Source organism: Hemibagrus wyckioides, linkage group LG03, assembly GCF_019097595.1.
Source record: "Hemibagrus wyckioides isolate EC202008001 linkage group LG03, SWU_Hwy_1.0, whole genome shotgun sequence".
Taxonomy (NCBI): Eukaryota; Metazoa; Chordata; class Actinopteri; order Siluriformes; family Bagridae; genus Hemibagrus; species Hemibagrus wyckioides.
The window spans coordinates 2,932,646-2,957,886 of NC_080712.1; the positions used below are offsets into that span (position 1 = coordinate 2,932,646).

At 38.5% G+C, this 25,241-nt stretch overlaps 2 protein-coding genes across 8 annotated transcripts in view; one reads left to right on the plus strand and one right to left on the minus strand.

Annotated features, from left to right (window-relative positions):
- The window catches only part of tmem134 (transmembrane protein 134), a 9,556-nt gene extending 6,979 nt beyond the window's left edge, over positions 1-2,577 (plus strand). For 3 of the 4 annotated variants that reach the window (XM_058380109.1, XM_058380100.1, XM_058380091.1), the window contains exons 6-8: positions 120-164; positions 329-382; positions 1,146-2,577. In XM_058380109.1, the coding sequence (XP_058236092.1) occupies positions 120-164; positions 329-382; positions 1,146-1,228 (182 nt within the window). In that variant the 3' untranslated portion in view covers positions 1,229-2,577. The remainder of the gene's footprint in view (positions 1-119; positions 165-328; positions 383-1,145) is intronic. The other variant, XM_058380116.1, reaches the window with a different exon arrangement.
- A 1,769-nt stretch (positions 2,578-4,346) lies between these two features.
- On the minus strand, positions 4,347-23,644 carry irf2a (interferon regulatory factor 2a). Of its 4 annotated transcripts, none has more exons than XM_058380072.1 (9): positions 23,366-23,644; positions 21,223-21,319; positions 21,047-21,146; positions 20,257-20,433; positions 15,767-15,804; positions 15,570-15,672; positions 15,309-15,473; positions 11,501-11,577; positions 4,347-8,656 (listed from the first exon to the last, which is right to left on the minus strand). In XM_058380072.1, exons 2-9 carry the CDS (start codon positions 21,307-21,309, stop codon positions 8,390-8,392), a joined length of 1,014 nt encoding a protein of 337 aa, XP_058236055.1. In that variant the 5' UTR covers positions 21,310-21,319; positions 23,366-23,644; the 3' UTR covers positions 4,347-8,389. The 4 variants fall into 4 exon arrangements, with proteins under 4 accessions (XP_058236055.1, XP_058236048.1, XP_058236043.1 ...); XM_058380065.1 differs by having other exon boundaries at positions 21,223-21,316; positions 23,308-23,643; XM_058380060.1 differs by having other exon boundaries at positions 23,308-23,642.
- Positions 23,645-25,241: the final 1,597 nt, after the last annotated feature.

The following is a 25,241-nucleotide window of genomic DNA, read 5'->3' on the forward strand; positions in this document are numbered from 1 at the left end:
ATTAACACTTTGTTTAATTTGTAACCTGGTCATGAATTCTGGCATTTAGAGAGAATTTTACTGAATGATTCTCTCTCTCTCTCGCTCTCTCTCTCGCTCTCTCTCTCGCTCTCTCTCAGCTCTGATTTTTACAGGCATTGTTCTTGAGTTAAACCCACAAGCAGGTGAGATGTAGAAGCAGAACTCACTCTATCATGCTACAAATGTTGTGTCTAAACACAAAGAACACAACTGCACACATACTTAACACATCTTTATATAGCTGAATGGTGGTGTGTGTTTGTGTTGCACGAGTTGGTAAACACATTTGGGCTCTATTTCCTAACAGAGGTCTCAAGTGCCATTTTCTTTGTCTCTGGATTTCTGCTCTTCATTCCTGGGGGTATGGTTTTTTGTGCCTATTATTAAATATTAAAAAAGAAACCATAAATAAGTCAAGCTTTAGTCAGCTTTGTCATCAAAAGTCAGCTTTAAGGTACAAAAGATTTAGTGATATGAGATATTCCGTGTCTGCTGTATATCTCTGATGTTACACTGTTAAAGATGATAACGTGGAAAGAAAAAGGCGTGGCCTGTTCGTTATCTGCAGCCAGGCTGTTAAAGAGGGTTAGATCTGAGAAAGCAGCATGTTACCTTCTCTTAATAATGTCTAGTCTTTTCTCATAGAGTTTTTATTTAGAGTTAAGTTAAGAATGCCATGTTGCATGTTTTATCCATTTATAGTTACATTTAATTTACAAGCCTGTTCCTGTTGTCAAGTACACCCTAGGGTAAGGAGGAACTCTAGGGTTTAGGGAGTTTGTCAGGGAGAAGTGTGAACCCTTCAGCTTTACCTCTGACACTGGAGACTCCTTCCATAAATATTAAATAAATATCTCCTGTCAGATCAACAATAACACATCATGTTAGGTGTCAAGTCCCTGTGCATGAGTCGTTACTATAGAAACGATAATGCTACAGATAATTGAATCCACACCTTCCGACCAATCGCAACCCAGAATTCAACAGCACCGTGGTGTAACCCGATTAAAATACTGGCTGGTGATTGGATGATTTTGAATGTTATACTTTTAAGATAAAATTAGTGCAGAAATCAGAATCTGAATGCTTTGATTTGTTTAATTCTATTTTTTCTTCCTTCACAGTTTACCATGTGATCTACATAAGCTGCGCTGTTAGAGGGAGACGGGGATTCAAGTTCTTTTACCTGCCGTACTTTGAGAAATAGTGATACACACTCTCTCTCTCTCACACACACACACACACACACACACACTCGCACTCTCTCTCTCTCTCTTTCTAAATTTGAGACTTCTTTAATTTTAAGTCTTCACTCAATCACAAAATACAGAAATGAGATGAAGCTCTACAGGTAACGCTTTACGATAAGATTCCCTTCGTTACATTAGTTAACAAATCATCAGTGTGACCAATAATACACTATTAAAGTCTTTAACTCTTGTGTTAAACACAGTAAGATTTTTTTCCATGAATTATTGAGCTAATTAGTGCAGATCTGATGTTTAATCCCACTTTATCATTTATTCCCTTGAAGTGGATTTATCTGGAGTTAATGATGAAATATTCAAGAAATAATCCACTGTTCTGGGAAATTAATCAATGTGTGTGTGATGTGGTGCGGAGTTACTGTTAAAACTCTGAGGATGTGCTGTTACAAGAAACTTTCAGCTTTATTCGTCATATAGAGCAGCACAGTTTTCATTGACGCAAAGAACGTCATAATTTTTATCCGTATCTAGCTACTTAAAACGCCGTGGAACGTCCATGAAAGACGTTCCTGTCGTCACTTACCTTATAGCGACTAGAAACAGTCCTCTCTCACCAGTTAATAAAAGGGAATTTCAGAGAATTGAACGGTGTTGTGGGAAAAACATTAATAAAGCATGAATTTAATATTTAGTTTCAATCTGAACAAACATTTAGCACAAGTGTTGATTACTTTAACCATGTTAATGATGGTTTGAGAATGTTAACTAATGGTTAGTGAAGCTTGGTGTAAAGCGTTCCTGCTGTATTTGTGCAGTGGTGATGTTAAAATCCTGTGAAAAGTCCTCTCATTTCAGGATATTATCTCATATCCAAGTAGCTTTACTTTGCACATTACACATCGTAGATGCGGTCTCAGGAGCAGACACACAGCGACTGAGCTGAGATCACACTCTTCATTCACTTTACTCATGCCTTTTTTTTTTAATTATTTTAACGTAGTTTATTAGATGTTTTTAACCTTTTTTAATCCCTAAATCGACGGCATTGACCGCGGCCCTGCTGTAGGAGCCGTCGAGAGGGAAAATGCTTTACCGTGAAAAGATGGGTGTAAATTTTGAAAAGATAGTGCTGACTAGCAAACCCTGAATGAAGTGATGAAGTGCCAAGTTTCTTTTCCCTGCACTGTTTTTTTAATCTTTAATGAACTAATACCACTACTAACACTTTGTACCACTGTAAAGCTCAGTGAACTTCCAACACGTCTGCACGGAAGAGCTGTTTTATTTTGTTTTGTCTGTGTGTTTTTTTTTTAATCATTGTGACACTACAATAAATTTTTTAAAATAATTTCTTTTTAAATGCGCCGTTATTGTGCCTCGTAGCTTTTAGAGCAATTGACGTGGTTAGGGTTTCTGTGTATAATTGTAAAATCTAGTTTAAAATTGTACTGACTAAATTTAAAGATAAATGGTCCTGGCTGACTCAGTCCCCTGCTGTGTGATAGGGAAAAAATGCCCTCCAGGGAGCCCCTATAAAAGACTAAATGTAGTAAAGCCTTGTTTAGAATGCCCCTAAAGTAAGTTAAATATGATAACATGCCCTTTAGGCTGCCATGATGTAGATAAAATACAGTAATATGCTCACTAGGATTCCCCTATGGAAGCTAAAATGTGATAAATTGCCCTCTAGGGTGACCCTAGTGAAATTATCTAGTTAAAATGTAAGTGGAAATGCAATAAAGTGTCATTTAAGGCGATTCTACAGTCCATAAATGCAGTAAAGTGCCCTCTAGGCTGCCCCATACGCAGATAAAATGCAGTAATGTGCCCACTAGGACACATGGGCTCTACCATATTCTGTGGTAGATAAAAATATGATAAAGTCCCCTCTAGGGTGACCCTAGTGAAATTATTTAGTGAAGATGCAATAACATGTTCTCTGTGGTGCCTCTGCAGTAGATAAATACAGTAATGTGCCCACTAGGATTCACTTATGGTAGATAAAATATGATAAATTGCCCCTTAGGGTGACCTTAGTGAAATTATGAAGTGAAGATGTAAAAAGTGTTCTCCAAGGTGCCCCTACTGTAGATAAAACTCAATCATGTGACCTCCACAGTACCCTGACAAGAGTCAGTGCAATAATTGCCCTCTATGGTGCCTCAACAGTACATAAATGCTGTAAAGTGCCCTCTAGGCTGACCCATATATAGATAAAATACATTAATGTGCACACTAGGATTCAGCTATTTTAGATAAAATGTGATAAATTGCCCTCTAGGGTGATCCTTGTGAAATTATTTAGTTAAAATTTTTGTGAAAATGCAATAATGTGTCCTCTAAGGTGCCCTTACTGTAGGTAAAACTCAATCATGTGACCTCCACAGTACCCTCACTAGGGTCAATGCAATAATTGCCCTCTATGTTGCCTCAACAGTGGATAAATGCAGTAAAGTGCCCTTTAGGCTGACCCATATATAGATAAAATGCTTTAATGTGCCTACTAGGATTCCCCTGTGGTAGATATGATAAATTGCCCTTTAGGGTGACCCTAGTGACATTATTTAGTGAAGATGCGATAACGTGTCCTCTAAAGTGCCTCTACAGTAGATAAAACTCAATCATGTGACCTCCACAATACTGGAAAGTAGATAAGTGCAGTAAAGTGCCCTGTAGGTTGTATTTGAGACAATGTAAAGTGCCCAAAGAGAAACGCCTGATGAAATGCCTTTTAGGGTACCATTACATGTTAAAAAAAAACACATTGAAGTGAAAGCTGAAACATCGTGTCTCACTGTATGTTCATGCTAACAAATATATAGCGATGGCTAATGTGGGCGTGTCCTGCATTTCTTTTGATTCTTTGGTCATTGCTAAATACAGCTTCTAAAGCTAACTAGTTACACACAAATTGTCACAAGACATTTTTCTGAGATATAGTGATGATAGACTTTGGGAGCTGTTGCACTGATGGTAACATTTTGTCCTGAAACTTTACTGAAATATTTAGATGTTTCCATTTAAATGAATTAATTTTTTGTAGTTTATTTTCCAAGTGAATATATAAAATTGAAATGGCAGGTTTTTTCTGATGTGTGGGGGAGAAAAATGACAAAATAACTTTTTGTACCTTTATTGTGAAATTACAACATATAAAAAATCAACAACAAACAACCAGAAAGGTTTTAGAATAAAACAAACCTAATCCCCAGCTTGCATAAGCTTATGTAGCCTTTAATCATTGGCAGTGTTAAGACTCAACCAGATTCCAGCTCATGCTAAATATTAATTAGTGTTCAGTTGGCACCAGTTTAAGCAACTGATAAACCCCTAGATGTTCCTCTATGACTGTGATGGACTGGTGATCTGTCCAGGGTGTACCCCTGCCTTTCGCCCAATGTGTGCTGGGATAGGTTCCAGCAGATCCCCATGACCCTAATTAGGAATAAAGTGGGTATAGAAGATGGATGGATGTTCCTCTAGGGTCTTCTTGGCAACGTCCACCTGGAAACACAGAGCTCCACGGCTTTGGATCAACCAGAGAACACCGTAAAGACGGTCCTCAACAAGAGGAGGACATATGGCACAGAAGAACTGGACGTTCCTCTGAAATTGATGAGGAGAAATCTGGACAGCGAGTGAGGCTGGTGCTGAAATTCTTCTGGATGATCTTCAGCATACTGCAGTTTCATCAGAAGATGACTGAAGCATCAGGAGACCATGAGTCAGGGTATCATTAAAGCTGACCTGGGCTTTCTATAATCCAAACTGAAGACTTTTATACTGGAAAGGACACTCTAGTCCATAAACATAAGGTGAAGATCAGAGAAAAACATGAAGAAGGACACAACCATCATGAGCCAAGAAGCAGATCATACAGTGAACATTAAAGACATGTACATTAAACTGATCTTAAATGGTCGACACTAGCAACATTCAAAATGTGCAACCATTTCTGATAAGAACTTGTTGCTCCATACATCTGACAATTTCCCAGAGTTCTTCATATCTCAGGGTTACATGCTAGGATGAAGACTTATGACAGAAATAACGTTAACATCATCAAATCCTTGCTATAGTTTCCAAAAAAAACCCCAAAACCAATAAATCCATCCAATCTTTCAAAACCATGTGACATGTTGAAGCCTGGTGGTGGTAGCATCATGTTTTAGGATCGTTTTTCTTCAGCGAGAGTGGAGGAAATCATGAACATCTGATTTAGCACAAATGTTGAGTAGCAAAGCTATAGATCAAATCCTGATCAATAACATTTATCTTAAAAATAATATTTTCAAGTATGGTGAGGTGTTTGTCACGTCAATCAGGAAGTAAAACTGTGACTGGGGAAGTGCTGGAGAACATGACGCATGATCCACTGGATCAGGCCATCTCTGGTGTAATCACTTCCTCATGAATAGAAGCACAATCAAGAACAAGGGAGTGGGCGGGGCTGATATCCAGGTATGATGTCTCGGGGCTGTGGTTTGATCCTGAATTTGGGTTCTTATGTGTATGGAGCCACACATGTATGTTCTCCACATGTCCATGTGGGCTTTCTTCAGGTTCTCTCTGGTTTCCCAAAAGCATGCTAGTAGATGGATTAGCTAGCTATAAGCGAGTGTGTGCGTCCATTCCCATGAGCAGTGCTGTGATTGCTGAGGAACTGAGTCTGACATCCTACACCATCTATAGGTTTTTAAACCAGCTTTATTTTGTTCACCCAAATCGTACAAATATCTACAAAGAACCCTCAGTTATAAACCCTAACGTACAAACCGAATCACTGGAGGCGCAGAAAACTTGACTACTTAGCATTTCTGTGACACTTTAGTGTTTCTTAGTGCTTACAAACAGATTCACGCCAAATGTGTGTGTGTGTGTAGGAAAATCACTAAACTGTGTATTAGATATGAGCTCCAGAGCTCCAGCGATCACACTTCTGCTTCACCGAGCACTTAGCTATAAAAACCGCTAATAAAGTCATCAGCATTTCTAACGTTTGTGAGGAAAGGTAGATGGATGCAGAGCTCTGAACATCTTCTGCACGTCTCGCATACTAGGTTTCACTCTTAGCCATACAGACGTTCACGCTAGCAGATGACAAGTCTACTCGTAGCGTGGCGCGACTGCAGCTCTTCTCACCTCGAGGTGTTTCTCTTCTCAGAGGAAACACTTCTTGCTTCTTTCTTTATCCAACTTTCTGAGTGATTAGATGTATTTGTTAATATTATTTCATTTTTTTAAATAGCAAACTGAACTCAGCTGAGATGATCGTAAAACTTTGCACTGAATCTTTTTCATTAACATTTTCCCAGTTCATTTATTTTTGTAGATATAAAAGCTACTTTTCTTTCTTTTTTAACGCAGCACTACTGTATTGCTGGCAGTAGATATATTTATTCATCATGTATCATAAAAATATATATTCAAGTATCATGATGTGATATTCTTCTCACATCGCCCCCTACAGGCAGGAAGTAAAGATATTTATGTTTCAGTGACTTCTGTTTTAATTCTATTTAACTGATGTTAAACACGTGTGTGTTGACGGCTAAATCAAACGTACCCTGTTGAACTTAATGAATAAAAATAATAAATGAAAACAATTCTTAGTTTATCGTTTATTCTTGGCAGATAACAGGAGTCTGTGAGATGGTAAGGAGTGGGCGGGGCTTACAAGAGCGATCGTTTATCATTAGCCTCCGCAATTCCTTCCAAATTCTGTTTTATTGTGGAGAAAAAGCCTCGGTGTGTGATTTTGTGCTGTTTCTCGTACGATTTGAACCGCACCAAGGTTGCCAGGTCTTTTAAAACAATGCGAAGTAATCAATGGCAGCGGATCATCACGTGATCCTAACACGAGCTTTCACGCTGCTCTGTGTAGATATGCGTAGTGTAATCTATTAGATTCTCTTTTTTATTTTATTATTATTATTGTTATCATCATTAATTTGCATTTAAAGTGAAAGTTTACAGAAGCTGTACCCCTGGGCATTAGCATATGTTATGCAACTTTTCTGTACGAGTCCATGTTTGTGTGTTAATCACGTTCCCGCTGCCTGAGAAACACAAGCACAGCTTTGCTACTACTGATCGATACTACTCGATACGCATCGATACCAGGATTTCTCTCAAAGTACGTGTGTGTGTGTGTGTGTGTGTGATATTGACGAGGACACTTTCATTTGGCTCTGTGTATGTCGATTGCTGCCCTATGCTAGCCGTTACGGTGTTTAGAATAGTTTTAGCAGAGCGTGTTCAGAGCATCAGCTCACACCGTCATTAAACACACACACAAGTTACATCTCAATCTTTCCAGACAGCTTTGAGCAAATTCCTGTCATCTCTTCGTTAGTGCAACAACCTAACAGCGCGAGCAGCGCGGACCCATGGGCCGTACCTTCCCTACGCGCTGCTATGAACGAAGCTGGTTTTAATAAAATCCTGTTTCAGATGTACTATCCATGATCCTCTGATTAATACTTTACTGTGAGTGCAATGAACCGTGATCAGTCTCTGAGGTAATTCCACACATTTTTTTGTTGAAAAATGTACTGGTTAGTTGAGGTATGTCTTGGTTTAGGCCATGCAAAATTAAACAGCTCGAAAATAAAGATAAAAAAAAATAAGGAAAAAGTGTCTTCTCAGCTAATTTTCCTGTCTAAACAGATTAAAAACAAAAACACTTTAGTGTTAGTGATCAGTTTCATCAGATGAATTTTTGCGATTACTATTTAATTCAACTTGATGGAAAAAAAATGATTTGTTTTTGACCGTCTGCTAAAATCTAAACCTGACTCATTATTTATCTATCACAGGCGGTGCATGAACTTGTTTGGGATCACAGCCACCCACTTAAAAAAAAATAATAAACCTTTCTGAAATGCCAGCTAACCTTAGCTAACTCTGTAGCTACACCTTTCCTTTTTATTGCTGAATAATAAACACATCTGTCGTGGGTCAGCGACGGGACCGGCTTTTAACTTTGCATGGCCTTACATTCAGATAAAAGAACACATACACGCTGAACATAGCACCAGGGATAAGGTGGGGAAAACAAACATATAATAAATCCCAGTTCACTGCACCTCTCTACGAATGCAGGTGGAAAAAAAAAAAACCAAAGCATTGAAGCGGCTGTTCAGCAGCGAATTTCCATCCTACGTCTTTTTGGACGAAAGGTCCACGGCTTTCATGATGACGCTGGCGCGAGACGTGGAGCTGGTGCTGAGGTCGATGGTGAGAGCAGGAAGGAACGGGCGCCAGGGCTCCATGTCGTAGCTGATCATGGGCGAATCCTCTCGGCAGCTCGTCACCCAAAAGTTCGTCTTGTCCGAGATGAACGAGTGCTGCTTGTCCAGAAAGCTGGGCGCGATCCTGAGCACAGAGGAGCAAGATTGTCTGGAACTGATGGATAAGTCCTGAGGCTAAAGGTGAGGAAGAAAGAACAAAAACACAGATTATAAATAACTTCTTTAAACTTATAGTCATGTCTAATAATCTGAGCACATCACCATCACCAGGAAGTATCTTCATTTTTATCTGTTATTTAAAACACATCAATTTGTTTATTCCAATTGTCTAATGAGTTTCATTATTTGTCATTTTCTCAACATTTCCAGCTAATTCAGGAGTGTGTTCAAGCGGAGAGAACACACTTAATAATAATCACGACTATTTCGTGATATTACATAATATACATGTTGTAATTCACATAAACACCAGCAGTTGTGTGACAGTACAACAAATTCATCTTTAATACAGCGCTGAAGACACACATGGAGCTCCATTTTTATTGCAGCAGGAAGTCCGAGGCCTTGCTGTGGGGCTATTTTTAATTCTGGTTTTTTAATGCCTGGTTTCAAATGACACACTTTGCAGCTCTGAAATGAAGAGGGACAAACAACACCAAACTGACCATAGCATTAGAGCAGAGTTGCTTACACACTCATCAACTGAACTAAAAACTAAAACGGCTTCAGGAAAAACACATCAACATCTCGCTACACTAAAAACACACACTAAAAACAGAACTACAAATATCTTTATTATAAAATAGTTTAAAAATAATAAGAAAATCTTCAAAACAGACCCTAAAACTAAACTAAAAATAGATAAAAATCCTAAACATCTAAATCCAAGAAAAGCAATGCAAACCTATAAATAAATAATTAAATAAATAAGTAAATTGATGAAACAAATTATTTCACCCAAAAACACTAAAAAGAAAAAAAGGCAGACTAAAAATATACCTGAGCCTTAAAAACACACCAAGAAATTAAAAATAACTCTAAAAAAAAAGAAAAAAGGGCAAGATAAAAATATTTCTAAATCTAAAACAATATGCTAAATCAAAAATATCTCCAAATTAAAAAAAAATTGTAAAAAAAACAAAAAAAACCAACAATTTTTAAAAAAGCATAAATAAATATTACAAACAAAAAAGGTCAAAATAAAAATATTTCTAAATCTAAAACATGCTAATATTAAAATTATCTCCAAATTAAAAAAATGTAAACTAAATCTAAACGTAGAAATTTTTTTTTCAAAAAAGGATGGATGGATGGATGGATGGATGAATAAATAAATAAATAAATAAATAAATAAATAAAATGATAAAAGGAAAAAAGGCCGACTAAAAATATACACTATATTGCCAAAAGTATTCGCTCACCTGCCTTGACTCGCATATGAACTTAAGTGACATCCCATTCCTAATCCATAGGGTTCAATATGACGTCGGTCCACCCTTTGCAGCTATAACAGCTTCAACTCTTCTGGGAAGGCTGTCCACAAGGTTTAGGAGTGTGTTTATGGGAATTTTTGACCATTCTTCCAGAAGCGCATTTGTGAGGTCAGGCACTGATGTTGGACGAGAAGGCCTGGCTCTCAGTCTCCTCTCTAATTCATCCCAAAGGTGTTCTATCGGGTTGAGGTCAGGACTCTGTGCAGGCCAGTCAAGTTCATCCACACCAGACTCTGTCATCCATGTCTTTATGGACCTTGCTTTGGTCACTGGTGCACAGTCATGTTGGAAGAGGAAGGGGCCAGCTCCAAACTGTTCCCACAAAGTTGGGAGCATGGAATTGTCCAAAATGTCTTGGTATGCTGAAGCATTCAGAGTTCCTTTCACTGGAACTAAGGGGCCAAGCCCAGCTCCTGAAAAACAACCCCACACCATAATCCCCCCTCCACCAAACTTTACACTTGGCACAATGCAGTCAGACAAGTACCGTTCTCCTGGCAACCGCCAAACCCAGACTCGTCCATCAGATTGCCAGATGGAGAAGCGCGATTCGTCACTCCAGAGAACGCGTCTCCACTGCTCTAGAGTCCAGTGGCGGCGTGCTTTACACCACTGCATCCGACGCTTTGCATTGCACTTGGTGATGTATGGATGCAGCTGCTCGGCCATGGAAACCCATTCCATGAAGCTCTCTGCGCACTGTTCTTGAGCTAATCTGAAGGCCACATGAAGTTTGGAGGTCTGTAGCGATTGACTCTGCAGAAAGTTGGCGACCTCTTCGCACTATGCGCCTCAGCATCCGCTGACCCCGCTCCGTCAGTTTACGTGGCCTACCACTTCGTGGCTGAGTTGCTGTCGTTCCCAAACACTTCCACGTTCTTATAATACAGCTGACAGTTGACTGTGGAATATTTAGGAGCGAGGAAATTTCACGACTGGATTTGTTGCACAGGTGGAATCCTATCACAGTTCCACGCTGGAATTCACTGAGCTCCTGAGAGCGACCCATTCTTTCACAAATGTTTGTAAAAACAGTCTGCATGCCTAGGTGCTTGATTTTATACACCTGTGGCCATGGAAGTGATTGGAACACCTGATTCTGATTATTTGGATGGGTGAGCAAATACTTTTGGCAATATAGTGTACCTGAGCCTTAGAAACGCACCAAGAAATTAAAAATAACTCTAAACAAACAAAAAACATCAAAATAAAAATATTTCATAAATCTTAAAAAAAAATGCTAAAATTAAAAATAACTAAAAAAAACAAAGTATTTGTAAAAAAGTAAAAGTAAATTTTTTTTTAAAAATTATATGAAAAATCTAAATTCCTTTGAAAAAATTAATGCACTTTTTCTTGTGCAGAAAAAAAATGGTTTGAAGTAAAACATGGTGTTTCTGGAGCTTAAGCGTTTAAAGTAAAGAGTTTGAGTAAAGAGTAAAGATGCTGAAGTAAAAGCGTCCCTGCTGGTGGACTGGGTGTAGAACTGGGATTCAGAGAGACAGCAGTGTAAAGGTTTACACACCTCCACATCTTCATCACTGTGTTCATCCTCCTCCTTCTCCTCCTCCTCCTCCTCCTCCTCCTCCTCATCATCGCTCTCTGTTACAGGAAAGAAAGCAGAATGAGTCAGACCCAGGGTGGCATTTCATATCAACCTGAAATATGGTTAAATACTCTCCTGGTAAATACCACCAATTTCATTTCTTTTTATTTGTAAGCAGAGCAGCTTCCTGAAAAGTTTCATTTCCTCAGAGCCTACAGTTTACTGCTAACTGCTTTCATTTACACTACAAACAAAAAAGACTTAAAAACCCCCTAAAAATGCACCTGCAAACTGCGAAAAAATAAAAACAAACAAATCACCAAAGTAAAATAAAAATAAAAAAATTACTAAAATCTAACAATTATATATATATATATATATATATATATATATATAAATAAATAAATAAATAAATAAATAAATAAATAAATAAATAAATAAATGGATTGAAGGAGGACTTGCACGCACTGGAAAGTTTCTCAGTAACGAGTGAAACTGCAGATAAGTGCTGGCTGAAGGCCAAGGCTACTTCCTGCATGGCATCAAGTGTGATGACGTGTGATTTTAACACAGAGAGAGAGAATCATAAAAAGAAGAGCTGATGCTCTGGCCTTTATAACTCATGGTAACATCACTGAGTAATGTCTCAGATTACTCTGTCCGTATCTATTGAACAACAAACTACACAGCAGGTCCTCCAGCATGTTGTGTAATTAGACTGTTCCAAATCAGTGACATGTAAAAGACCTTCAACGCACTTCTCACTTCTCTTTTCACTTCTTACGTGCAACAGGCTCAGGGAACCTATTTTCAGTCCACGTGGTTACCGTTACCACAACAGGCTGGCTAGAACTTTCATATGACTTTACAGGCCATTTGTTCCTCTCCTGATATGTCCATGTACACAGATCATAACCAAGTATAACCTACTGACCACTGAGAGGTGAAGTGAATAAGACTGAGTAGCTCCTCATCATGGCTCCTGTTAGTGGGTGGGATATATTAGGCAGCAAGTGAACATTTTGTCCTCAAAGCTGATGTGTTAGAAGCAGGAAAAATGGACAAGTGTAAGGATTTGAGCTTTGAGTTTGACCAAAAGGGTCAAATTGTGATGGCTAGACCACTGGATCAGAGCATCTCCAAAACTGTAGCTCTTGTGGGGTGTTCCTGGTCTGCAGTGGTCAGTATCTATCAAAAGTATCCTTTAGGTCCTGTAAGTACCCGCTGAGGCTCCACCTCACAACTTAGAGGACTTGAAGGATCTGCTGCTAACATCTTGGTGCCAGATACCACAGCACACCTTCAGGGATCTGGTAGAGTCCATGCCTCGACGGGTCAGAGCTGTTTTGGCAGACCAACACAATATTAAATAGGTGGTCATAATGTTATGGCTGATCAATGTACGTTGCTGACACTGGAGACTCCTTCCAAAAATGCCTCATTACAAAAAAAAAAAAAAACATCACAGAATCGACAATTACACACGATTTTTTAATGCGTTTATGGACCGCAGTACACGTCCCCGTGAACGAGCTGTTGTTATGGAAACGATAACATACCAGAGTGAGTGTATTAATATAAACCTGCACCGCTGTGTGAGCTGCTGTTAGAGAGAACTAATCACCAGTTCCTGACCAATCAGAGTGCAGAGCAGCACTCAGCAGCAGTGTGGCGTAACCTCAGTCTTACAGTTGATAACAGACAGCGCTAGCATCGATGCTGACACGAAGATCCGCCGGAATTTTATATGTTGCATCAGTTCTTTAGAAAATTTCTCAGTTCTCATTTCCTACTTTAGATTTTGTAATTCAGTCTGAAACACAATCAAAAAAAGACACAAAGTTCTCTGAAGCTAAAAACTTATCTAAGTAAAAATACAAACTAAAATGTATAACTAAAAATATCTCTAAACCTAAAACTTCAAAAATAAAACCTACAGTGAGGGAAAAAATTATTTGATCCCCTGCTGATTTTGTACGTTTGCCCACTGACAAAGAAATGATCAGTCTGTAATGTTAATGGTAGGTGTATTTGAACAGTGAGAGACAGAATAACAACAAAAAAATCCAGAAAAACGCATTTCAGAAAAGTTCTACATTGATTTGCATTTTAATGAGTGAAATAAGTATTTGATCACCTATCAATCAGAAAGATTTCTGACTCCCAGGTGTCTTTTATACAGGTAAGGAGCTGAGATTACAGTAGGAGCACTCTCGGGGAGTGCTCTTAATCTCAGCTCCTTAACTGTATGAAAGACACCTGTCCACAGAAGGAAGCAATCAATCAGATTCCAAACTCTCCATCATGGACAAGACCAAAGAGCTGTCCATGGATGTCAGGGACAAGATTGTAGACCTACACAAGGCTGGAATGAGCTACAAGACCATCACCAAGCAGCTTGGTGGAAGAAACACAAAAGGACTGTCGATCTTCCTCGGTCTGGGGCTCCATGCAAGATCTCACCTCATGGAGTTTCAATGATCATGAGAATGGCGAGGAATCAGCCCAGAATTACACTGGAGGATTTTGTCAATGATCTCAAGGCAGCTGGGACCATAGTCACCAAGAAAACAATTGGTAACACACTACGCTGTGAAAGACTGAAATCCAGTAGCGTCCGCAAGGTCCCCCTGCTAAAGAAAGCACATGTACAGGACCATCTGAAGTTTGCCAGTGAACATCTGAATGATTCAGAGGAGAACTGGGTGAAAGTGTTGTGGTCAAATGAGACCAAAATCCAGCTCTTTGGCATCAACTCAACTCGCCGTGTTTGGAGGAGGAGGAATGCTGCCTATGACCCCAAGTACACCATCGCCAGGTGACAGGACAACTGCGGGGCCATGTACCGTTAAATCTTGGATGAGAACCTCCTTCCTTCAGCCAGGGCATTGAAAATGGGTCGTGGATGGATATTCCAGCCTGACAATGACCCAAAACACACGGCCAAGGCAACAAAGGAGTGGTTCAAAAAGAAGCACATTAAGGTCCTGTAGTGGCCTAGCCAGTCTCCAGACCGTAATCCCATAGAAAATCTGTGGAGGGAGCTGAAGGGTCAGCCACAAAACCTTGAAGATGTGAGATGTGTGCAAACCTGGTGGCCAACTACAAGAAATGTCTGACGTCTGTGATTGCCAACAAGGGTTTGCAGTAAAATCTCTCAAGACTAAAAACATAACTAATTCTTAAAAAAAAAAAAAAAAAACCCACAACTAAAACGACAAAAATCTCTAAATAAAAATGAAAATGATTAGTGGATATATCTCTAAATTTAAAAACAAACAAATAAACAGATGAATAAATAAATAAATACACCAAAAACAAAAGGAATTTGTAAATAAAAATTTAAGTAATCAGTAAAAATATATCTAAACTTAAAAACAAATAAACAAATAAACATAAATAAATAAATAAATAAATAAATAAAGCAAAAATGAAAAGAATTTGTAAATAAACTTTAAAATGATCAGTAAAAATATCTCTAAATCTAAAAACAAAAATAAACTAACAAAGAGATAAATAAATATATAAATAAACAAATAAAAATGCAACAAAAACTAAAAGAATCTGTAAATAAAAATTCAAAATTATCAGTAAAAATATTTCTAGATCTAAAACAGATAGATAGATAGATAGATAGATAGATAGATAGATAGATAGATAGATAGATAGATAAACTAAAAACTAACACTTTGGTGAGAAAATAAAAATATTGCATCGTGCTAGAAAGCCCCCAGCATGTAGAGAAGCAGGAAATGTCCTTGAGTGGGCGTGTAGGAACGGGACGTACCAGCATAACAGGACACGGGGGAGATCTGGAAGTCGTAGGGGATCTGGGTGGAGCTGACTGCTGACTCCTCATTCTCAGTGGTGACCTCCACCACAGCGCAGACGTCCGGGAGATAGCTTATGGTCGGCTTACTGGGAGAACTGAGCTCCATGCTTTGATCCGGTTCTGCCGAGGAGAAACATCAGTGGACCAGCGGTCAGGCTTTGAGCGCTATCTCTGTTTATACTGCAACAAACTCAATCAAACAAACAAACCACTGACCCTCACCTGTGGATAAAACCGTGCTGTCCGGCAGCGTGTCTTCTTTCGGCTGCGACTCTTTCTCCTGCTCGCTGTTCTTAGATTTCCGTCTCGGTACCGGACCCTGAACATTCCCAACATACATGATTTAGGACTATTATTTTAAAAAACACACATTGCTTAATATTCATAAATATTCTAGACTCAGGTGTGCTTACTTTAGCTTTTGCTTCCCGCTCCATCTTTTTCTTCTTGGCTAAAAAACACACAAAGGAGAGAAGACCTGAAGCTGTCGTCTGTATGATTTTTTAAGTTTAAGAACACAAACTTCATGATCATTTGGTCAGGTTTTGTAATTTTTAGACTCACACAAGACTCATCATCACTGATACACAGACGCTCAGGAGGGAAAGACATGATCACGCTACTCAGCTAGCTATAATTAACTAGCTGTTAATTAGCAATACGTCGAACCTGATACCATCAATTTCATATTCTTGCCAACTTACACACCCTTTAAAATATACATCAAACAGGAAGGAAGCTACTGAAGAAAAAAAAAAAAACTTCTTCAGACATTTGACCTTGCTGTGACCTTGAACCCTTTTTCGGATCGATTCCATGATATGATCAGTTTCTCGAAACACCAATCGGTGATGGAGACACCAAAATACACACACCAAAAGGGAACAGACATGTGTGTATTTGTACTTCCTTCTTAGATTTAGCCTATATAGCTAGATCGTTAACATTAGCTGGCTAGTCAACTGTACTAATCACTTGTGTACTAAACACCACCGGATCACCAGAGGGTGTTCAATAATTTTTTCTATTCTTTTTTGCTAGAAATGCTTCAATCATTTGTGTTCATCAGTAAATGAAATAATGTAAGAAAAAGGAGGAGTTTTTCTTTCACAAACTTTCCCTTTAATTCTAGGAAATAACGTGAAGTCTTTATTTAATGGTCGGTGTTTCTGTAATGCTCTAAACATCCAATCTATTTTTCATTAATATTTTTGTAAGCTGCATCTAGCAACTAGTGGGGAAAAATATCAGGAAAGTTTAATATACAGTACACAACAATTCAGCACAAAACTGCTAGGTGATGGAAATGAGTTTTGGAAGGTCAAACATTATAGCGTTAGCAGTTTGCATGTCAACTTGGCTAATGTGTGACAAGGTCACACAGCGCCCACCCTGGAGACTTTCTTAAAAAATTAACAAACCTTCTCCTTTCAGAAAGCTTCAAGTCCACATGAAGGAGGTGCTGCTACAGAACCGGCTGCTCTACTGTCTAAAATTCAGTCAACAGCACGGGTTTTATTATCCCAAAACTTCCAAAAGCTTTAATCCTGGACCTTAAAGTTGGGTTAACGCTCAACACCGGACTCTTTCCTGTATGCAAAAAGCAGATTTGCATTCTGGGTAATACATCAGCTAGTAAAAATGGCCTGAAAATGGGCACTCTTGTTTTGTGCGGGCTGATTCCAGGAGCTGCAGATGGTTCTTGTTAGAAGAAAAAGCGGAAGTTTGGCTAGCTGACTCAGCTAACTGAAATGATATGATGATTGCATATCAGCTCCTCTTTGTTCTTATTTATTAAAAGCAGATTTGATGTTGTAATGATTAATTCCGGCTCTTTTAATCTTCAGTATTGGACTCAAGATCAATAACAATAGCAAAATAAGAATAAGTCTACACAGACTGCTCTATTACCCTAAATGATGGCCACACTCTGGTATTTCTACTTCACCATTTAGGTATCGAGTTCCTTTATGAGGTTGCTCAAGTAGCCACATTCACCAAACCTCACAGGGTGGCATGAGATGTTTAAAACCACCTTCTACTGAATGGGAATGTGGCGTTCAGTGGGACCAGTCTGAAGAGAACTGTGGCTGTGAGCTCAGCTTTAACAGCTCTACACTGGACAAAGGAGTCTCAACCACTCAGCCAACACGAAAGGCTACACCAGGTTGGAAGTCCAAGGTTCAGGGACTTGTTTCTAATGTGATGTGTCTGTACACTCAGAGGAATTTAATCATTTTGTGTGAGAAAGGTAGAAGTTTGGGCTTCTATTTGATGTACTACCTTCTCATTGGTCACTTCTGATCTCACTCTTCTCTTTGGAGACACCAAATCCCGTTATTGGTGTATCAAGTGCACTAACCATAGCACCAAAAAATTCCCACCATGTCCCAGTTCAGTGAGTTTGTGCCCAGATCCATTCAGAGAAGCTTGCCTCACTGACCCCGGTTGCGGTCATCCATGCGATCATTGGTGAGTTTTGACTTTATGCATAGCATAAGGTTCATTAATACCTTGAAACCAGAATGCAGTGCTGCTACTAGATTTTGCTTATCTTCACCGGTCCAGAGCTCTTGATCAGTATACTCTTTGTATCATGATAGCGTTAAAGATAATCACACCTTCATATATCACATTTATTATCATCAGCTGATGAAAATGATGATGAGTCACTTCTCCTCTTCCCATATCTATTTTTGGAGAATTACAGGAAAATGTAAAACTGCTCTGTCTCGCAATAATTTGTCATTTATGTCAACTTTTCATTTTATCTGATCCATTGCAGTTTATCGGTTCGGCCTCTAGGGGCACTTGTGGTTCAGCTTCAGCTTTCTCTCTCTCTGAGTGGGCATTTCTTGTTCAGAGTAGGGGCGGGGCATGTACAGAAATTTGAAACTACCTGTGCGAGTCTGAGATTCCTTTCCAACTATATGGCTTCCACTTGAAGAAAATTTTCTGTTGTTTCCGAGTCTGTTTTTGGCAATGTCTCTGTAAATATTTCATCTTTTATCCAGCCCCCCCCCCAATCCTCTACCCAAGCCACAAAGAATTTTGACTGGACATTCCACATTTCTGAGCATGTTCTTTCTCAGTTCCAGCTGATTAAGCTCACTTCACCAAGTTCATCCTGCAGATCAACTTCTCTGCTCCCGGCCATAAATTCCATGATTCCCCCAAGTACGTCTCATCTTTCAGTTTCTTCACTCACAGCTTATTAAATATTTTAAAACATCAGACAGAAGTTACACAGACAAAAGCAATGAAACACTTTTCAAAATTTTCTCCAGTCATACAGTAGTGTCTTTCAGACAATCACAGATTTTATAGCATTACAACATACTGTAATCAGACATTAGAGATATCCAGACTCATCATTCCCAGAAACAAATAATGGCTCTAGGCCATCTCAGCATTAACAAGAATTCCTCCTCCAGGCAAAGTACAGTTAATCTTAATGTTTATTGTGATAGCAGTATAACGTCTACCGTAAAGTTTCTCATGTTTCACAGATATGTTTGGAAAAGCCTTGAGAGCTTTGAAATGCTCCACAGAAAGACAAAAAGTGGACAGGTTATAGCTTACCTCTAACTTATCTGTTGAAAAGGTCTGACTTTTCCGGATTGTTCGATTTCTCCAGATGCAGACAGACGTAAAACACAAGGCTGGAGATGGATTTTACTGAAGCTTCAAATACATACGACCTCTTCACCATCTCTTCATCTCTGCAACTCCTTTGTACTATTCCTCTATCTTCCTGACCAACCCTCCCTACCAAAGACCCAAGGTCATCCATGTCTAGCAACCACATTCCAGTATTTATGCAGTCATAAAATATAGAAGAATAGAGAGGCCCTTGCAAGGTGCAAGACTTCAGCACATTGCTGAATAGAAAAATATGGATACACTTTTTTAAAACCATAATATTCCTGCCTTAAAGACTGGAACCCAATCCAGAGTAAAAACCCTTAAAGACTGGAAACCAATCAAGAGTCAGAACCTTAATGACTGGAAACCAATCAAGAGTCAGAACCTTAATGACTGGAAACCAATCAAGAGTCAGAGCCTTAATGACTGGAAACCAATCCAAAGTCAGAGCTTTACAAACTAAAACCAGTCAGGCATCAGGGCTGTAAAAACTGGAACCAATCCAGTGCCTTAAAGATTAAAACCTAGAGCCTTAAAATCTAGAGCCAGAGCCTTGCCAAGATCCTTAAAGACTGGAACTAGTCACAAACCAGAGCCATAAAAAACCAACCATGATTCAGAGCATTAAAACGGGAAACAATCCAGATGCTGCACCTTAAAAGCCAAAACTAACCAAATGTCAAAGACTTAATGACTGGAAACAATCCAAAGTCAGAGCCTTACAAACTGAAGCCATTCAAACATCAGAGCCATTGTTGGAACCAATCCAGAGCCTTAAAGATTGAAACCATTCTAGAGCCAGAGCCTTAAAGACTGAAACCATTCTAGAGCCAGAGCCTTAAAGACTGGAACCAATTAAGAGTTAGAACCTTAAAGACTGGAACCAATCCAGATCCTAGGCCTTGACAACTAAAACCAATCAAGAGCCAGAACCTGAAAGACTGAAACCAGTCACGAGCCACAGCTGTAAAAACCAAAGCCATTCAGCCAGAGCTTTAAAAAATTGGAACCAATCAGGAGTCAGAACTTTACAAACTGCTTTTATCCTTGCTGGAATTGATGGTGACTGGCTGTAACAGGAAACGCCTCTTGCTTCCACATGGCTAATGAAAGTTCTAGACAATCCTCCATTGTCAGAAATAAAAGCTTTTGGCTGCAGTAATAGCTTTATTCTTGGAATCAGTTCTACCTCACAAGGATAAAAGCTTCAGATAAAAGCCTCAGCTGGGTGAATAAACTGTAAGGGTATACGCAGTACCTTTCTTCGCTGCTCTTTCTGATGGAGAAAGTATGCGATACATCCTGAACGCATTGCTTCCACTTTTCATACTTTTGTCTTTTACTTCCTCTATATCCGGCAAGGAGTTCATGGCACAGCGGAAGTTCGCCTTCCATGTCTTGGGGTCAGGTCTGTCCACTCCGGGATGGTATTTTCCTACAGGAAAGGGTACATGACAAAGACATGAGTCACACACTATTCTACCCTCACACCGTTGGTCAGCTTGGCAGATCTCAGACTATGCCTGCTTTCAGTGCACAAGAGAGTTTGAGATTCTGAAGCATGTGGCTAGAGAAGTGTTTTAAAAAACCACCAGGTGCCAGGAAGTTGTGCCAGATGCTGAAAGAACATTTCTCTGGATCTCATTCTGCACTTTCAGTAAACACTGTACTGCAGGCTTTACAACAATTATTTATTTGTCTTTTTACTATTTATTTAAGATTGATCAGATTTTCTATAATATTAAGCATAACATGTATTTAAATACTCTTTGTATAACATTTGTGTTGTTTAGTTTTCCAAAGGTAACATTTCCTAAATGTTTAAAATCTTTTCATTTCTTCATATCATCAGTCCACTTCAGTAATCCTGGTCCATCATGGATCTGTACGTTCTACATAATCAAGAAAATGTTTATACACAAACAAAATGGCATCAGAACTGAATCTAATCAATATTTCATGACCATTTCAACACAAAGAGCTATTTTTTCCCTAGAGAAGGTATTATGAGCACTCTATAGTACAAAATGAAAACCCCGGGCTGTTACCTGTGTGAATGGCCCAGTTCATAAAGAGCGGAGCGTCTTTATCCAAATCCCAGCCATGCCGGGCGGCGTGTATCCACGGGATCTGAAATATCTTTTCCTCCTGTTAATAAAGAACAGTCACTTTGAGTTTCGAACAACCCCGTCTCTGTCTCTCTCTCTGTGTCTCTCTCTCTTACCTTATTAACCCAGATCAGGCCTTGAATTTTACCGCTGTTTATCTGCTCCTCGAGCCATGGACGCATTCGCTGCCTGTCGATCGGCATCTTCACCCTGCTGTACAGAAAACTCTGAATAATCCATCACACTTATCAATAATCTTGAATCTTATCATCAATCTATCACACTTTATACACTATATTGCCAAAGGTTTGCCAAATCATTGAATCATTGGGATGTCTGCCTTTCCATGCACATGAATGTAATATGGAGTTGTCCCGCCCTTTGCAGCTATAACAGCTTCAACTCTTCTGGGAAGGCTTTCCACAAGGTTTAGGAGTGTGTTTATGGGAATTTTTGACCATTCCTCTAGAAGCGCATTTGTGAGGTCAGGCACTGATGTTGGACGAGAAGGTCTGTCTCACAGTCTCCGCTCTAATTCATCCCAAAGGTGTTCTGTGGGGTTGAGGTCAGGACTCTGTGCAGGTCAGTCAAGTTCCTCCACACCAAACTCACTCATCCATGTCTTTATGGACCCTGCTTTGGTCACTGGTGTGCAGTCATGTTGGAACAGGGTTAGGGTTAGGGTTAGGTCAAGGGGTCATCCACAAACTGTTCCCACAAAGTTGGGAGCATTAAATTGTCCAAAATGACACATCACCTGAATTCAATGATTTGGAGGGGTGTCCCAAAACTTATGGCAGCCTAGTGTTACAGTAATACCTCAGGACCCATCGCAAATGATTATTTTGATACCCCAGTCATGCTCCCAAAACACTTCATTTAAAAGTTAGCTTAATACATTACCCTTAAAAATTAAATAAATGTTTGACGTAAAAATAAAGTACAGTATCGCCTACTCGGTATGCCACACAAGCACATATATACTAAATGTTACCCTTATAATTCACAGAGAAAAAATCACTTATTCACACTTACGGAATATACGTATATGCTGAACCAAGTACAAGGTGCGGGGAGATGAACCACGACATCACGCATACAAAGCATCGTAGCTACCAGCCAATCAGCAGCTAGGTAAAACTGTTAATGCTCTGTGATTGGCTACTTCCAACCTATCCAGCCAATAGCACGTCATAATGGCTGTACTGTATGTACGTGATATCGGCGACGTTCAATATCATTAAAACAACATTTATATTTTATTTATATTGATATTTTGTTGATTTTACTTTATATTTATATTACTAAATTAATAAACTATTTTTTTTCTTAATAATTTCGCATTAAGAAGCATTAAAATGTATAAATTGCCACGAAATTAGCCATAAACACTTTTGCAGGATTTTGCGAGGATTTCACAGGTCTGTGAAAAATTTGCGGATTAAAATTAGTTAGGTTCCAATGAAAATTTTGTGGATCAGTGAAGTTGTGAATCGTGAGATGCAGATCTGCGAGGTATTACTGTATATAGAAACCATGTGGTTTAGTTTTTTGTTTACTTGCACATCTTGCTATTACTACAATTATTATTATTGGATCTTAAATGTTGCTTTGAATGTTAGAATTTTTACTCACTACTTATATAGTAATAAATGTTAACAAATGTTAAAAAACAACAAACTCTGATTTTCATAAGTTGTAAAATGGAACAGATTATACTTGAAAAAAACTTTTATGGAGTTTAAATAAGAAGTGTTATACAAGATCATTTTTTAAATTAAAAAAAAAACACAAATAAAACAACAACAAAACCTATAGCACTAAATACACCAAATAATCTGTCTCGATCATTTTACATTAGATCGATAGATAGATCGAGATTATAGATTATTACAGGTTATTGCTTAACACACACGTTGCCTTGCTAACATTTTTAAATAAACAATAATGCTCACACACACACACACACATTTCATTTGGAGAAGAAACAAATATTACTCCTATAATAATCTACTAACCAGCTTAATTTAGTAGTTAAAAGCAGTTGAGGGTTTTATTCTAAACACTGCAGACTTTTCCCCCTGCTCCTCCAGCTGACTTTCACTCTTCAGTTTTTATTATAGTGTGTAATAAACCTTCTGGAGGTGTAAATAAGACATTAGGTCAAGACATTAGTATTAGTTAAACTAGTTCAGCGTTACCTAATGCAGTGTCCACCGCCTCCTGCTCTGACCTTTGGTTTATTTTTTTATTTTTTACCCCGATCACAGGATCCGTCTTTCTTCCATCATGTCACTTAAATCCGAGTCCCGAGTCCTGAACATGCGCGAGACGGGGATCAGCCATTAGAGCACGAGAGCCGTGTTTATCGACGTGTTTATGGTGAAATAACAGTGCGGAAGTGAGCTGCACGGCGAGTCCACACTCGATTGGCTGTGTTACGGATCGACGTCGCAGTTTAGTGCGAAATGAAACGTAAAGACGGGAACTTGGGGAAAAAAATACAGACACATCACACAATCCAAACAAACCGAGTGGTCTGATTGGGCCTGCGAGGAGGACTTTTTTTTGGAACACCGCGTACTTCCGGTACAGTGACGTCACAAGTCTTTAAAGCCACCCCTGCTCTGTTGTGCTGTGTGTTAAAGGCTTTGTTAGGTTTAAATTGATTTCTGACCAGTAGATCTTCTGTGACTAATCTGACTTATTAACAAACACATTATTCATCAATATAAAAATGAGATCAACAAGTTAGAGTTTTAATATGAAAGATCTATCCACTTTCCACAGAAAATAGGAAAGCTAAAAAAACAAAAAACAACTTCTCTTTCCTTAAACTATTCTGTTAATTATTTCTATTCATTCTCTAGTTATATATATTTCCCCCACTATTGTGCTGTGTGTTTATACATTTCCCATTGGGATGAATAAAGTATCTAGTATCTCTATCTATCTATCTATCTATCTATCTATCTATCTATCTATCTATCTATCTATCTATCTATCTATCTCTCTGTCTTTCTATCTATCTATCTATCTATCTATCTATCTATCTATCTATCTATCTGTCTGTCTGTCTGTCTGTCTGTCTGTCTGTCTGTCTGTCTATCTATCTATCTATCTATCTATCTATCTATCTATCTATCTATCTATCTATCTATCTGTCTTTCTATCTATCTATCTATCTATCTATCTATCTATCTATCTATCTATCTATCTATCTATCTATCTATCTATCTATCTATCTATCTATCTATCTATCTATCTATCTATCTATCTATCTATCTATCTATCTATCTGTCTTTCTATCTATCTATCTATCTATCTATCTATCTATCTATCTATCTATCTATCTATCTATCTATCTATCTGTGAAAATGTTTATATTATATACTGTAAGACTGGCTTATATTAGACTGGCTTTATATTATATACTGTAAGACTGCTAAGCATATTATATACTAATGAAGTAAGACTAAACAGTATGTTTGGTAAATTAAGACACAGTTACATCTTTTAAACATTATTTCTTTGAGTCACGACTATAAACTTCATGAATAAATCACATTATTAACATATGGCATGCTAAGTTCAGGTGTTTGAGCCACGCCTATTGCTAACGTCAGGCACACAGCCGTGCAAGGCCACTAGCAGTGGTGATTTATTAAGGTACTTGACTCTTTTGATTCAGTTCAAATTCGTTCACTGATTCGTTCACTGATTCGTTCACTGATTCGTTCACTGATTTGTTCACTGAATTTTTCCCCCAAAGTTACATCATTACACCAGTATTCGCTCCAGTGGGTGTCTTTGTAGATATTGTGAGTCATTGTTTAAAAATGCCTCAATTTTAAGAGACTGGTGAATTTCAAGGATCTCAAGAAAGACATTTCAGTCAGTGTGTGCTAGCTTTGAGGGTGTCATGAATGTAGGAAATCCTTTTCAATGCTTCAGTCATTTTAAAATAGACATGTTTCATGTATAGAACAACAACAACAAATAAGGCTTATATTAGCTTTATACAGCTTTTATACACACTGCTCCGTCCTCTTTCTGTTCTTGTTCCTTGTTCACTCAGATCAATGATTTCATTCACAAACAGAAATGATCGGTTTGTTCATTTCATTCCTGGAGG

Bases quoted from the DNA above. Each gene is read 5' to 3' on its own strand.
- irf2a (XM_058380072.1), bottom strand. From the start codon at position 21,309: ATGCCGATCGACAGGCAGCGAATGCGTCCATGGCTCGAGGAGCAGATA. The intron at 20,434-21,046 runs GTAACAGCCCGG...CCTTTCCTGTAG, and splicing joins GAACTGGGCCATTCACACAG to GAAAATACCATCCCGGAGTG. The intron at 15,673-15,766 runs GTAAGCACACCT...GGGAATGTTCAG, and splicing joins AGCGGGAAGCAAAAGCTAAA to GGTCCGGTACCGAGACGGAA.